Below are 13,188 nucleotides of genomic sequence, written 5' to 3' on the forward strand. Positions count from 1 at the left end.
GGAGAGATCATCCGGAGAGACTGCAGGGAGAGGAGAGACATAGGCTCAGGCTGGGGCTCCGAGAACTCGGGAGTGCACCCATGAAAGACACAGAGAGGAAATAGCCAGAGTGTCAAGGGAAAACCAGGGGAGGGTGGTGCCCTAGAGGCAAAGGGACAGAGAGTTGTAGCAAGGGAAGGTTCCCATAGCCAGACTGGGATGGGACAGAAAAAGGTTCACTGGCTTCAGCAACATGGAGGCCATTGGTGGGCTTGGTGGACAGTGTTCCTTTGAGGTGAGGTTGTCAGCAGAGGCTGGTGGAATGGGTTAAGCGGGGAGGGGAAGGAAAGGGGATAGAGAGAGATAAGATGGGCACTTGGTGTAAGGGGAAAGACACTTTCAAGATAGCTGGGGCTAATTATTACAAATACTTAGGGGAAAGATTTGGTTGAATGAAGGCAATTGATGATGTGGAGGAAACAGATCCCTGAGAAGGTGAGGTGGTGAGGTGTCAAAAGGATCGGTCTGATGGGTGTTCCCTGAAAGGAATGAGAATAAGATTAGAGAACGGGAAATCTGCCTTGAATGTGGAGGAATTTGGGGTGATGGCAGCCCCCAAAGTGTGACCATGAGCAAGGATAGCTGAGAGATCAAGGGGCAGTAAGGTCATCCTCTTGAACAATGGAGTCATGTTGGATTGAGCAAGATCTGGATCGAAAGAGACTCTGAGCCAAGACTGAAGTATGGCAAGAATGAGGAGGAACAAAGCCCCAGGCAGGGAAGAGATAGAACAGCCTAGTGGCTCCAGCCTCCAGGGAGGAGGGGTCTTAGAGGATGAAAATAGTCTGGAAGAGGCTATGGGGAGCAAGGGTACCAACCACTTCTTTGTGGAAAGCAAAACAAAACCTCTTGGGAGAGAGGGTCAGAAAAGCCATGTCTGCACAGAGAGCCATTTTATAAGAAGAGGAGGTCCCAAGTCGTGGAGGGGAGAAGGGTGGGTCAGTGACCAAGGATGGAGACTTCCCATGTTTGTGTGGCAGAAGACAGATGAGGGCTGGACTCTAGGCAGTGTCTGGCAAACCAGGAATGAGAGGATATGGTAGGTTCATTCCTCATGGTTAGTCTTTGAGAAGGTGGCCCCAGGCCAAATGGACAGTGGCCAGGGAGGAGCCACATAGCAACCTAATAAGGAAGGAACTCTTCCCATTTGACAAGGAAACAGAGGCAGAGTCATAAAGAGGTTAAGTAATTTACTCAAGGTCAGGGAGCATAACCACTTATTACTAAGTGATTGTTATTATTATTATTATCATCATCATTATCATCATCATCATCATTACTATTAAATGCAAACCTTGGAGCAGAGTTTTGAACTTTGCCATTCTGACTCCTAAGTAGGTGCTCTTGTCCATCCTGCATGTAACAGTCAAGGTAGGACTCCCTCCCTCCTTCCAAAACAACAAAGCAGGTCCTTTCTCCACCCCTGCCTTAGGAAGGAGAGTCCCCAACTTTGATGTTTCTGGGCTATGGAAAGCCATTCCTCCCAGCTCCCCAAAAGTGGGTAGACCTGCTGCTGCTGCCCGCAGGCTGCTTGACACTGAGGACATATCAGTGTCTAGTGGTTAGAGCGCTCTCAGTTTAAAAGGAGGGAAGGTGACCATGGTGGCCCCCAGGAAGAGGTACCAGGCCCTGCTGCTCCCCTTAGTTTCCCAGACCCCATGTTAACCACCTCTGCATGACAGGTTGAGTTTATTGCCAGCCCTGTGGAAGGAGAGGAGGGTAGAGCCAGACTTAAGATGACTCAGTACAACAAAGGAGCATGTGGGCTCCTGTACCTGGCTTGCCTGCCTACTGGGTTCTGAGCTGCTGGAGGCTGTGGGCTTAGCAATTCTTGGTTCCCTTCCAGGTGAGTATAGCACTTTGTTCACAGCAGTCAGTCAATATTTGCAAATTAAACCTGCTGCACAGCCTACATACGAACTCAAAGCTGTCTGACTCTGAATTCCACCCCAACTTCTCAGCTAGCTTTGTGACTTCGAGCATGACATTTAACCTCCGAGACTGTTTCCTCACTATAAAATGGGAGCAGGGCCAAGGGCTTTGCACTTGGTTTAATGCTCTGCTGTCCCCATATTGAAATTCTTAACCCAATTTTGAACAAGGAGCCCTGCATTTTCAGGGCCCCCATAAATTATGTAGTCGGTACCTCAGAGAGTTGTTGCAAGGATTAAGTGAAATCTGTCTAAAGTGCTTAGCACATAACGAGTGTGCAATAAATGAGAACAACTGCTATTGTTCCTAGCTACTAGATCATCCCCAGCACCTATGTGTGATAAGTGAATGAAATGATCGAACGAGTGAAAGCCTGGGGAGTATCTGGAAGCGAAGGTGCCAGGCTAATCGGGCTGTGTGGGAGGAGTGAGAGCATTTTTGTGCTCCACATTGTGGAGCAGTTGTTTCCACGGCAGCCGGTGGGTGATTCACGTTGTGGTCCAGGCCCTGCCACCATGCCCCACAAAAGTCCACTTGATGAGAGCAGAGGCCGTGGGTTCCAGTCTTTATTACGGGGTCGTGCTCTCGGATCCCAGGAAGTTGTCAGTCTCCAGCTCCAGGAACTCCAGAGGGTCTGCAGAGGCCAAGACCAGGATCCGTGCAAGCCTCAGGGCGGAGTCTCAGTGGTTCTGGGATTCCGGGGGCGGGCCCTGGTGGAAGCCCCGCCCCGCGCCGAGGCGTGCCCTAGGGGCGGGGTCTAGCGCGGTCTGCGCCGGAGGGCGGGCCTAGCGCGCAGGCGCCGAGTGGCCGGGCCCGACGCGGCTCAGAGGAAAGGGTTGGTTCCGGGCTGTGGGGAAGGGTGGAGCAACCCAGCCGAGCCTGACGTGGGCAGCAGCGGCGGCGGCAGGCTCGCGGGAGGTGGCGTGAAGGCGCCAGCCCGCGGGAAGACGCTGACCGAGGCTGGGAGGGTCACGCCGGCTGGCACGCTGCTGAGTGGGAGGGGCAGAGAGGCACTGTAGGTCATGGAGCTCAGTGGCACTCCAACTGGCCCGCTGGCCGCCAGGCCCAGCGCTGGCGACCCCGTGCGCATCTGGTTCAGGGTTGACCTCCCCTGCTCTCCCAAGCCAAACGGGTTGGCGGGAGATGGAGCGCTGAGATCTGCAGAACGAGAGTGGGTGGGGTGTTTGGAGCCAGCAGGGGACAGAGTACTAAAATAGGAAGACAATCTGGGGTCTCAGAAATAGGGAAGAGTAAGATTCTATGTCAGGGTCTGGGCTCTGAAAGGAGAGATGCAGAGAGAGCAGGGGACCCCCAGTGTTGAGGCCTAGCAGGGACGCGGGGATGTCCTACCTGTCAGGAAGGGGTTCCGGGTCTTCGCAGCCTGGGGCACCTTGACTAAGGAGTCAAGGTTGACCAATGGGGAGGCTGAGGGGCCCAGGAAAGACTCAGGAGTGCAAGGTCGTGCCTCCTTGCTGGGTTGGGTTAGCGCTTCCCCTACTACACCTAGGTCAAAGGCATCTGGTTCCTTGGTGCCATTTTGCTTGGAACTGAAAGTAGGGTCTCCAAACAGGTCCAGCTCTGGAATAGAAATGATAGAGCACATGGTTAGGCAGAAGGATTGGTCACTGGGAGGAAAAGGGCAGAGGCCAGCAATGGGAGGGCCCCTCATTCTGCAGAACTGCATCATCCCTTGCCTCCTGCTTACCCGCAGGACTGCTGGGCTTTCCAGAGGGCAGGGCCTGGACACCCTCCAGCCCCTCCTTAGTCTCTGTGGATTCTGGAGGTTTGGCAAATGGGTCAAAGGTCGAGGTACCACCTAGAGCTAGCCAAGGAGGAAAAGGGTGATGAGATGGGTTGGCAAAAAAGGCAGGCAGGTCTCCTAACAGACAGGCTCTGCTGTCCCTTGGCCCTGGAGGTGGGGGACCCAGAAGTCCAACAGACCCTCATCCACACCCTGTGGCCCTTCACTTACCAGGTGTGTTGGAGGTTTCCACCAGGGCCCCCCAAGGGTTGGCTTCAGTGTTGGGAAGCTTGTGCTGGGGGGAGTTCTGTGCCCAGGGGTCTGTACTGGGGAGTCCAGCAGGCAGCACTGGGGTCCGGCCCCAGGGCTCAGAAGAAGAGAGCATAGGGGGCAGGTCCCATGGCTGGCTTCGGGATAGGGTGCTTCCTGAGGGGACTGGAGACCAGGGGTCTGCTGATGGCCCCCAGGAGGAGCCACTGGCCTCTGTGTTGGGCCTGAGACCTAAAATGGGAAAAGCACAGACATAACCTCAGGCTCACGCTTATCCCCAGTTCAAGGCCTTCCCAGTTACCCAGACCAAGTTGGGAGGCCAAGGGACCCATTTCACAGTCAGGATACTGACTCAGAACCACTCACAAGCTGGAACCCATATCCAGCATGGGCAGCTCAAGTCACCCTCCCAGTCAGGGATGGGCTGGGGCAGGAAAGCCAGGGTGACCAGGGGCAATAAGAACATACTTCTCAGATCATTTCCCATGAGCTGGGCTCTTCAGAGGTGTTCCCTCTTCCTGACTATGACACCATGTCACAGAGGAAGCTGAGGCCCAGAAACGAGTGATGTGCCCAGTGTCCCTCAGTCATGAGGAAAAGTTGCCCATGACCCTCAGTCATGGGGTGCCAGCAAGTGGCCAGGAAGGAAGAGGCTCTCTGAGGCCAGCCTGGGAGGATCTTGCAGCCCTGCGTGCCCACCTGGGATGTCCCATGGGTCAGCGGAGCAGTGCGTGGAGGGCGGGGCCGGGGTGGGTGCGAAGATGTCCGCCAAGTCCAGGATGGAGGACTGTGAAGGGGAGAGGCAGCCATGGCTCAGAGGAAGGCGGGGCGTGGAGGAAGGGTGGGCCCTGACCTGTCATCCTGACTAGCTCATTCTCTCCATGCATTCCATAAACATCTAGTAATGATCCCTCACCTCTGCACAGTGCTTTCCAGTTTATATTTCCTCATCCACTTAGTGTCTGATTTTCCTAACGACCCTGTGTAGTAGATACAGAAAGTGGCGATGTGCCCATTTGACAGATGTGCTAGCTAAGGCCCAGAGAGGTAATAATTTGCCTAAAGTCAGCTAGGGAGAGGCAGGGCTGGGCTAGAACCCAGGCCTTCCTCAGCTTTCCTGCTCCTCAGCCCATCAGTGGCAAGGCAGATTTTATGATGAGCCTACCTCTGTTAGTGTCTAAATGAAACTGGCCATAGTGAACATAGGCAGGAAGGGGACAGAAACACTACAGGGGTAGTATAGATAATTTTGGAGGGGGGCCTTGCTCCCAGAAGCTACCTGCTTCCCCATCTTGGAAAGCATGCATATGAGCCCAGGATGTTTTCAGCACCATATGCCTGAGTCCACCTCCAGTCTTGGTCTACAGCATCACATAATCCTAGCATGTCAGAGCTAGAACTGTTTAACAAGCCTACTGTACAGAGGAGGAAACTGAGGCCGAGATAATGATATGCCCTGACTCATAAAGTGGCGGCAAATCCAGAACCCAACTCCAGGGGCCTCGGATAAGGATTCTTTGCATCCTACTTAGCCATCAGCTTGGTCACCAGCCTATGTAGTATGAAAAATCAGAGCTACTGTATCCCTCCATCCCATTTTCATTTGAATAAACATTTAAGTAGTGCCTACTGTATACCAAGCACTGTTCTGCACTTTACAAATACAAACTCAGTTCATGTCCCAGGCTCTGCCAACCCACGCACCCCTGTCCCCTCCCTACCTGGCTGGTTTTCAGCTTCTCCTTCTCCTCTTCTCTCTCAAGTTCTCTGTCCCGCCGAGGGCGGACGGTAGCCCCAGCACCATTGGACATAGGGGAGTCATCTCCCCGCCAGGACCTCACCTCCTGCAGAAGGCACAGAAGGCGTGAGAAGAGCATGGGCAGCCCAGGTCGGACTTGAGGGGACCTGAGCTGAGTTGAGGGGAGTGCAGGGCGAGAGTCTGCCGAGAGAGGTTAGGCACAGCAGGGCCACCAAATAAAGTGGGAGGAGCCTGGTTAGTGCCCATTTAACACCTTCACCAGCACCAGCATGGAGGCTCGGCCCACTACCTTCTCATGCTCCTGCTGGCTCAGACGCAGAGCCAGCTGCAGCTGCAGGTCCTCATCCCTGTGGGAGGCTGGGGGGGCCGGCTGTGAGGGAGGAAGAGAGAAGTGAACTTGGCCCAGCACTCCCACTCCTGAACAGGAGAAAGGGGCATGGAGAGAAAAATGCCCACCCCAGACAGCCATATAGATGTGGCCTTCTCCCTGTCCAGATCTGAGATGCCGTTTAATCAAGAAGATAGATGCTTTTCTTCTGGGTTCCCTGAGTCTCCCCAAGTCCTGCTATGTGAGGCCCAGCTGCATCCTGCCCAGTCTACCTGGATCCACAGAAGTGATAACAGAAAGAATATTAGCATAGGGGCTGTCCCCACCCCCCCCCCCATAAGGATAGCTGATGGGGGTTGTGGGAGTAGGGGTGGTAGCAGCTTGTCTCTGTCTCCTAGGAATGTGTCTGCCAGCACACTCATCCCTTTCCCCTCCATGAGGCAGCAGCAGGCCCATATGACACTCAGCTATCTCCAACTGCACTACACACACACACTGTCCTTTCCAGGCCTAAACAAAGAGAACTGAAGGCAGGGAGGTAGTCCCTATGGGACAATCCCAGGCACACAAACAGGCCCTGTGCTGTCCTTGGGAGCAGGACTAGGGCTTTGGGGCCCAGAGGAGAGCCTAAGAGTTGGGGTGTGGTGCATCCGGTCACCTCTCCTTCCTCCTTCAGTCTCCTCTCCATGCCCCCCCCCCCCTGCCCAGCCCAGCTGTGGGACCTCCTGGGCTGCCCCGGGAAGGGGCCTCACCTTCTCAGCCTCCTCTCGGCTCATGGCCAGGGCCAGCTGCAGCTGCAGCTCCTCTTCTCCTGATGTCTGGGGCCGGGCCCGCTCCAGGTCTGAGGTGTAACGAGGGGATGAGGAGGAAGCTGCAATGACCATCATGGTTTCTGTAACCACACAGGTGCCCACAGGCTCCCACACCCCCATCTCCTCCAGGAGGCCAAGGTTCAGAGGGGAAAACTGAAGGGAAGAGAACAACGGGCAGCCAAGGGCCCCAGGGGCCAAGCCATGTGCCTAGCACTTTCTATAAGGTTTCCCATTCCACCATGAGGGGTGCCTGGCCAGGGTCCTGCATCAAGACTTGAACCCAGGCCACCTGACTCCAGTCCCTGACTCTTCTAGCTGAGCGCCCTCCAAGCCTGGGATCCAGTAGGGTAAGAGGACGAGAGGCTCAAATAAGCAAGGTCCCAGCTCTCACAGCTCACAGCACACTGTCAAGTGCTTTATGAATGGAGGGTCATTCCCTCAGATCAGGGAAGGCCCCATTGGGGTGGGGAGGAGAGTCGAGAACTGCTCATCAGCTGTCCCTAGCTTCTAGAACAGGCCCCTCGAGTTGGGGGATAATGGGAAATGCACTGTGTGCCATGTGTCTAGGTGCAGAGCTGAGGTCATTCCTGGGCCTGGTCTCTTGAATTCTCACATCAAATGATCAAAGTAGATATGATCGTCCCTTCTTTATAGAAGAGGAAACTGAGGTTCAGAGAGGTAGTTAGTTGTCCAGGTCACACAGCCTGGAAGGGGCAGAGTGAGCAGTGCTGCTGGACTCCTATGCCTCCACCACCGCACCGTCCTACCTGACAGAGAATTAACAATAATAACAATGAACGTATAATGATATTATTGTTTATGCTAACTGGTTGAGCTCCTACTATGTGCAGGGCATAGTGCATCGAACTTTACATTCCTTATCTCACTGAATCCATTCCTTCCTCTGAGGTGGTAGAGCCAGGATTAGAACTCAGGCTGCATCCCCGTCCCCAGCCACATCTCTAGACTCACTCACAGTTGTAGGAGGATGGGGAACCCCTCGAGCGGCTGTAGTCCTCGCCATGGCGGCGGCTGAAGCCCAGCTGCCCGCTGCCTATGGCCATGCCTTCCAGTGCCATACGCTCCTTGGTCTTGAGGGCATTAGTTCGCTCCTGCCGGAGGCGCTCCTCATCCGTGAGCAGAGCCATCACTTGCCTGACCTTCTCACGTACATTGACTCCCTGGTCTTTGCCATCACGGTCGATGTACTGGAAGTCCTTGAGTGTCTGGATGGTGAAGACGTTCTCACGGCACTGGTGGGCCACTCGCTCCGAGCCCGTCTTGAGCAGGTAGTCCAGCAGCGTTAGCGCCTTGTACACATGCCTCCAGTTCTTGCCACTGTCATTGAGCCGCCGCCACAGCATGCCCATGACCTCAGCAAAGGCCACCGTGTTGAAGGTTAGGTCGGCAATTTCCGACATGAGCGAGCTGGGCGGGCCCCAGGGGTCATTGCTGGTTGCCTCTCGCACCTTGATCTCCGCCTCGGAGTAGTTGTGTACGATGTTTTTCACCTGGCGCCGCAGCGCCGAGGTCGTCATGGCTGGGGACTTGGAGATGGGCGCCTCCCGCCCCAGCCGGAGGTGGAGGGCTGAGGGCCACCGTCTCGAGGTCACGGTTTCCAATGATGGGCCGCCGCCGTGCTTTCAGCAGAGCGGCTGCGTCCTTTGGTTCCACATGGGTCTAAGGAAGAGAGGATCTGGGACTCAGGGTCAATGGTCTATCTCAGTGGCCACTCAGTGACCAACTTAAGGCCTGACCAGGGCATCCCCTCTGCTAGGAGTAGCCTTCAGCAGGCAGTTTTTATTTTTCTTATTTTACTTATCATTCAGTGGGCACCTCTAGCTTTGCATGCTCATTTATCATCATCATCGCACTATAAAGATGCTATTATTATTATTATCTCCATTCACAAAGAGGAAAGTGAGGTTTAGGGAAGGGTTAAATGACTTGTCCAAGATCACAGAGCTGGTAAGTAAGGAGCCAGGATTAACTCAGCCCTCACACCCTACAGTCCTTGCGCTTAGTAAGGGACACCACGATGACCTCCAGGAATGCCTACTTGACTAGCTTCTGCTTGGCTACCTCTCCTCTTTCTGCCAGGATCTAGCTTAAGACCTATCCTTCCTGACCTTCTCGGGCCTCACTTTCTTCTCTTCTCATATTGTTAATTTTGTAGCTTGATTCATTCAATGCCTATTTCCTGGGACTTCCTCTGAGCCAGGCACTATGGCAAGCACAGGGCACAAGTCCTGGTCCATCCAAGGCCAGTTGAAAGGGTATAGACAATCACAGCCCAGCATGGGGGTACAGAGGAACACAGGCGTACCCAAGCTAGGAAAATCGGGGGAGAGTTCTCAGAGGTAGTGGTAGCTGAAGTGAAATCAGAGATCAAAGGAAAGGGAGAGTAGGAGTAGCCAGAAAGTCTAGGAAGGGCGGCTTAGAGGGAATACTGTGAGCTGGGCCAGGTGAGAGAGGAAGGAGCACTGGGGGAGGCTGCCTCTCAGACAGATCTAGCCACTGCCGCCAGTTATACAAACAAGAGCACTGAGGCCAGAGAGGGTACGTGGCCTGCCCAGTCGCATACTGTGTAGGTGGCAGAGTTGGGACTAACACCCAGGTCTACAGACGACTAATTCAATACTTATTTTCAGTATCACCGGTTTCATAATTAATTCATCTGATTGCTTTACTGCCTCAGCTCCACCTTCTCAGCCAGAATGTAAGCTCCCTACAGGCAAGGCCAGTCTGGGCTCCCCAAGCCCCCAAAGCCCGGGACACGTGGCAGGCCTCTGACACCCCACCTGCGGGGTGATTAGGACCAGCCCAATGCCCTCCCCACAGCCGCAGGACCAGGCCATCTACTGAAAGCAAACCCAGGCCAAAGACAGAGAAGTGTTCTCCCAGGGCCCTACCAGAAACCCTAATTGGAGTTCCCCTGCCATCACCATTCCTTCGGTACACACACACACACACACACACACACACACACACACACACGCACACGCATGCACCCACATGCTGGCCGGACCTGCAGAGCCTCCACTTCACCAATGAACCCCCACCAACACCAGCACCCAGCAACTCCCACTCTCAGCTCTACCCTGAGACTCGGCAGCAGTCAGGAGTTTGTCCTGCCCCTCATTCCCCAAATTCAACTCTCCCTCCACCCAGTTCTGCCAGCAGCAACACAGGGCTCAGTTCAAAGCGGCCGGCCCAAGGGCCTCCCAGTTTTTTTTTCCAGAGCTCGGGTGCCTGTGAGAGCTTTGCCCAGACTTGGCTCCTGTGAGGGTCCCATGGGAGACCCGGAGACATGGACAGTGCTGGCCGAAAGTGCTGCCTACCTGCTGTCTGCTGTCTTTCTGTCCAGCCAGTTGCAGGCGTTCTGTGGGGATGCCACAGTCAATACTTGTTTAACTCCCGCCCTCCCCCTCACTAGTGACTCAGATCTTTCTTTACTTCTCTAACCAGTGGGCTGGAGGGTGACAAGAGTCAAGATGAGAAATAATTGTGCCCCAAAGCCTTCCCAGAGTGCACGCCCCTCCCGGTGCTGGCCACTGAAACCAGCAGAACCAGTCAGGCACTGTGACTCCAGGAGGAGCTCTACCTGGCCCTCCAGCCAACCTGGGGTAGTGGGAGGGGCCCTCAGTGTGGGCCCTGAAGCCCTGCCGGGACTCTTCTCCTGGAAGGTGGGCATGGAGAAGCCTTCTCTGCACACTTCTACCATAGCTGGGGAAAGGGAGGGATTGGAAACACCTCAAGTCTGAGAGGACAAGAGAGAGAGGAAGAGGGGGCAGGGTGAGGCCCAGGGAGCATGGAGGGGAGGGAGGTAGAAAGGAAGGAACGCAGGAGGGAGCGGCTGGGAGTGCTGCCAGTGGTGTTACAAGCAAAGGGTTTTATTGAACACAATATGCCCAGGAATAAAAGGGACTGAAACAGAAACCCAGCAGCCGATAAGGCGGCAGCAGCGGCGGCGGCGGCGGCAGCCCAGGCAGCTGGGTATGGAATTACTGCAGTGACCTTGAGCCAGACCCTGTCAGGTGGAGGGAAGGACACTGAGAAGGCAGAGCCTGAGAGGCCAATTCAGAGATGGGGGAGAAAACGGGAGAGGCAGGAGGCAGGAGGGCCTGGGTGCAGGAGGGAAGAATCTGCCAGAGGCGACGAGAGAAGAGCCAGCAGGGGATGGGACTGGCTGGGCATCAGCACTCTCCTAAGGAGAACTTTACAGAGGGGAGGGGGCTGCTTTCCTCAGGGCCCAGAGGACGGGGGAACTGTCAGGATTAAGGAAGCAGATGGTATCCTCGGAGTGGGGGTTCAGAGAGAGAGAGAAAGAACCTAGATGTGTCAAGTCAAAAGTCTGCGCGTGTCCCAGCAGCCTGTACCCCCTCCCATCCTCTGCTAAGGTGGGCTCTGGCACTTGTCCCCCACCCGCATCAGGTCCAGCAGGAACAGCGGGGTGTGGCAGTGCCCTAATTCCTGCTGAAGGGACAGGGGAGTGCACTCTGGCTCTCAGCTTATGTCATCCCTGAGGTAGCTATCAGATGAGGGCACTAGAGTGGGTGAGGGGCTGCCCTGAGGCCAGAGGTGCATCAGGGGCTGAGAAGAAAGGGTCTGTAGAGATGGGCAGGAGTCCGTGGGGAATGCCACTGAAGATGCTGGTCCCAGGTCAGGGAGCAAGCCCCCAGTCCTCCTTCCGGGGTGCAGCAGGGAGGGGCTACGGGCAAGAGGGGCACTTGAGGCAATAAGCCCACTCTACCTCCCTGCCCTCCTCACCCTTCTCCCTGGAATGTGGAAGGGAGATTAAGCCCCAAGCCTTCCATGCTGAGCGCCACCACCACCAGGGAGGGGCCAGCTTACCTCCGATGCCGGCTCCCTTGGCCCCAGACCCAGGACCAGGAGCAGCCTCTGCAGTGACCCTCCAACCTGTGCAGAACTGGGACGGCACAGCTGCGGGCGTGTCCCCAGAGCCATCCACCACAAACCCTCTCCCAGGAGGTGTGGTCCCCTCCAAAGGGTGGCGGCAGGGTCCCCGAAACAGGCTGTAGCTCTGCCTCTTGTCCACGGGTCTCCTGGATGCCCAGCCAGCAGGCAGCACTTGGGAGGAAAGTTGCTCAGCTGGCCAGGCAGGTCTGCCTCAGCAGTAACAGGACACAGGAGGAAGCGCAGGGCGTGTTAACCCCTTCCTGCTGGCCAGGCAGGCCGCACCTTCAGAGGTGGGAGGCTTGCCTGCAGGCTGTCCCCAGGAGGTGCACATCCAGAGCCAAGCCAGAGCCTGTTTGGGCAGCCCGCTCCCACCCTGCAGTGAGTTAACTCTTCCTCTGCCTCTTCAACAGGAAACAGGGCCACAGGGCTCCAACACCCACCCCACCCCTCCCCTTCTCCCTCTGGCCAGGACCATTCCCTGGGGCTGGCTGTTTGGTGGAGTCACTGCCTTCTGTGGGCCCCCAGCTGGCCACTCTGACAGGGGCATCAGGACCCCAGGCTCAGCCCCCTCTCTGCTCTCCAACACAAAGTGCTCTGCTCTTTCCAAACCTCCCCCCATCTCAACTGAAGGACGCTTAAGGCCCATGAATGAGGTACTTATCGGAGGCACCAGATGCAAAATCAGATTGGTGGAAGACTGTGGCCACTCCCCTAGTCTCCCACCCACACGTCCTGCTCCCCTGCTCCGTCAGCGCTTAAGGCAATAAGCCCACCATTAGCAAAGTTCTTCAAACTCTGGGAGCCTGGAGCTCACTCCACACAGGAAGCCTGGCCCAGAATGACAATTACTGACAGAGAACAATTATGGTACTGAGTTTGAGCTGACAGTACCTTTCTTTCCAAAAGCTATCTCTTATCCACTTCACATTTCTCCGAGCGAGGGAGGGGGCATAAAGTCCAGAGACTGGTTTTATAAGGCATAAAAATGGCTCAAGGAAGTCAGATGGTTTGACGTGAGGAGGGGGATGACAGACTGGAATTCAAACTAATGACCTCTGGCTTAGGACAAAGGGATCCATCCTCTAGAGGTTGAGTGTCATGAGCATGATTCTCAAGCACGAACAGGGCCCTTGGACCCCAACTGAAGCGAAAGGATCTCAGGGAGCCAGGTCCCATAGGGTCTAGTTATCCTCGTCTCATACTTTGTCATACTTGGTGATGACACTTGGGGAAGACTTGGCTCCAGGAAGCAGCGCCCCAAAAGGGTGGGCCAAAGAAGGCCAAAGGCAGGAACTATGAAGGGTGATGCTATTGGTTCTGTCACCTGATTCATTCCTCCTCCTGGTACCAGTCGCTCTTCAGGTCATTACCCCACACATCACTTCCC

General features: G+C 55.4%; 1 protein-coding gene across 5 annotated transcripts; it reads right to left on the bottom strand.

Moving 5' to 3' along the window:
- Positions 1-1,209: 1,209 nt before the first annotated feature.
- Positions 1,210-12,396, bottom strand: EPN3 (epsin 3). Of its 5 annotated transcripts, none has more exons than XM_036223560.1 (10): positions 11,736-12,396; positions 7,858-8,561; positions 6,822-6,910; positions 6,031-6,111; positions 5,704-5,826; positions 4,682-4,769; positions 3,944-4,213; positions 3,677-3,793; positions 3,322-3,549; positions 1,210-3,129 (listed from the first exon to the last, which is right to left on the bottom strand). In XM_036223560.1, the coding sequence occupies exons 2-10, from the start codon at positions 8,417-8,419 to the stop codon at positions 2,795-2,797; spliced, it is 1,893 nt and encodes a 630-aa protein (XP_036079453.1). In that variant the 5' UTR covers positions 8,420-8,561; positions 11,736-12,396; the 3' UTR covers positions 1,210-2,794. The 5 variants fall into 5 exon arrangements, with proteins under 5 accessions (XP_036079453.1, XP_036079452.1, XP_016013990.2 ...); XM_016158504.2 differs by having other exon boundaries at positions 2,795-3,129; positions 6,822-6,940; positions 11,736-12,394; XM_016158506.2 differs by lacking the exon at positions 11,736-12,396 and adding an exon at positions 10,223-10,628 and having other exon boundaries at positions 2,795-3,129; positions 6,822-6,940.
- Positions 12,397-13,188: the final 792 nt, after the last annotated feature.

The sequence above is a fragment of the Rousettus aegyptiacus genome, unplaced genomic scaffold, assembly GCF_014176215.1.
Source record: "Rousettus aegyptiacus isolate mRouAeg1 unplaced genomic scaffold, mRouAeg1.p scaffold_m13_p_6, whole genome shotgun sequence".
Taxonomy (NCBI): Eukaryota; Metazoa; Chordata; class Mammalia; order Chiroptera; family Pteropodidae; genus Rousettus; species Rousettus aegyptiacus.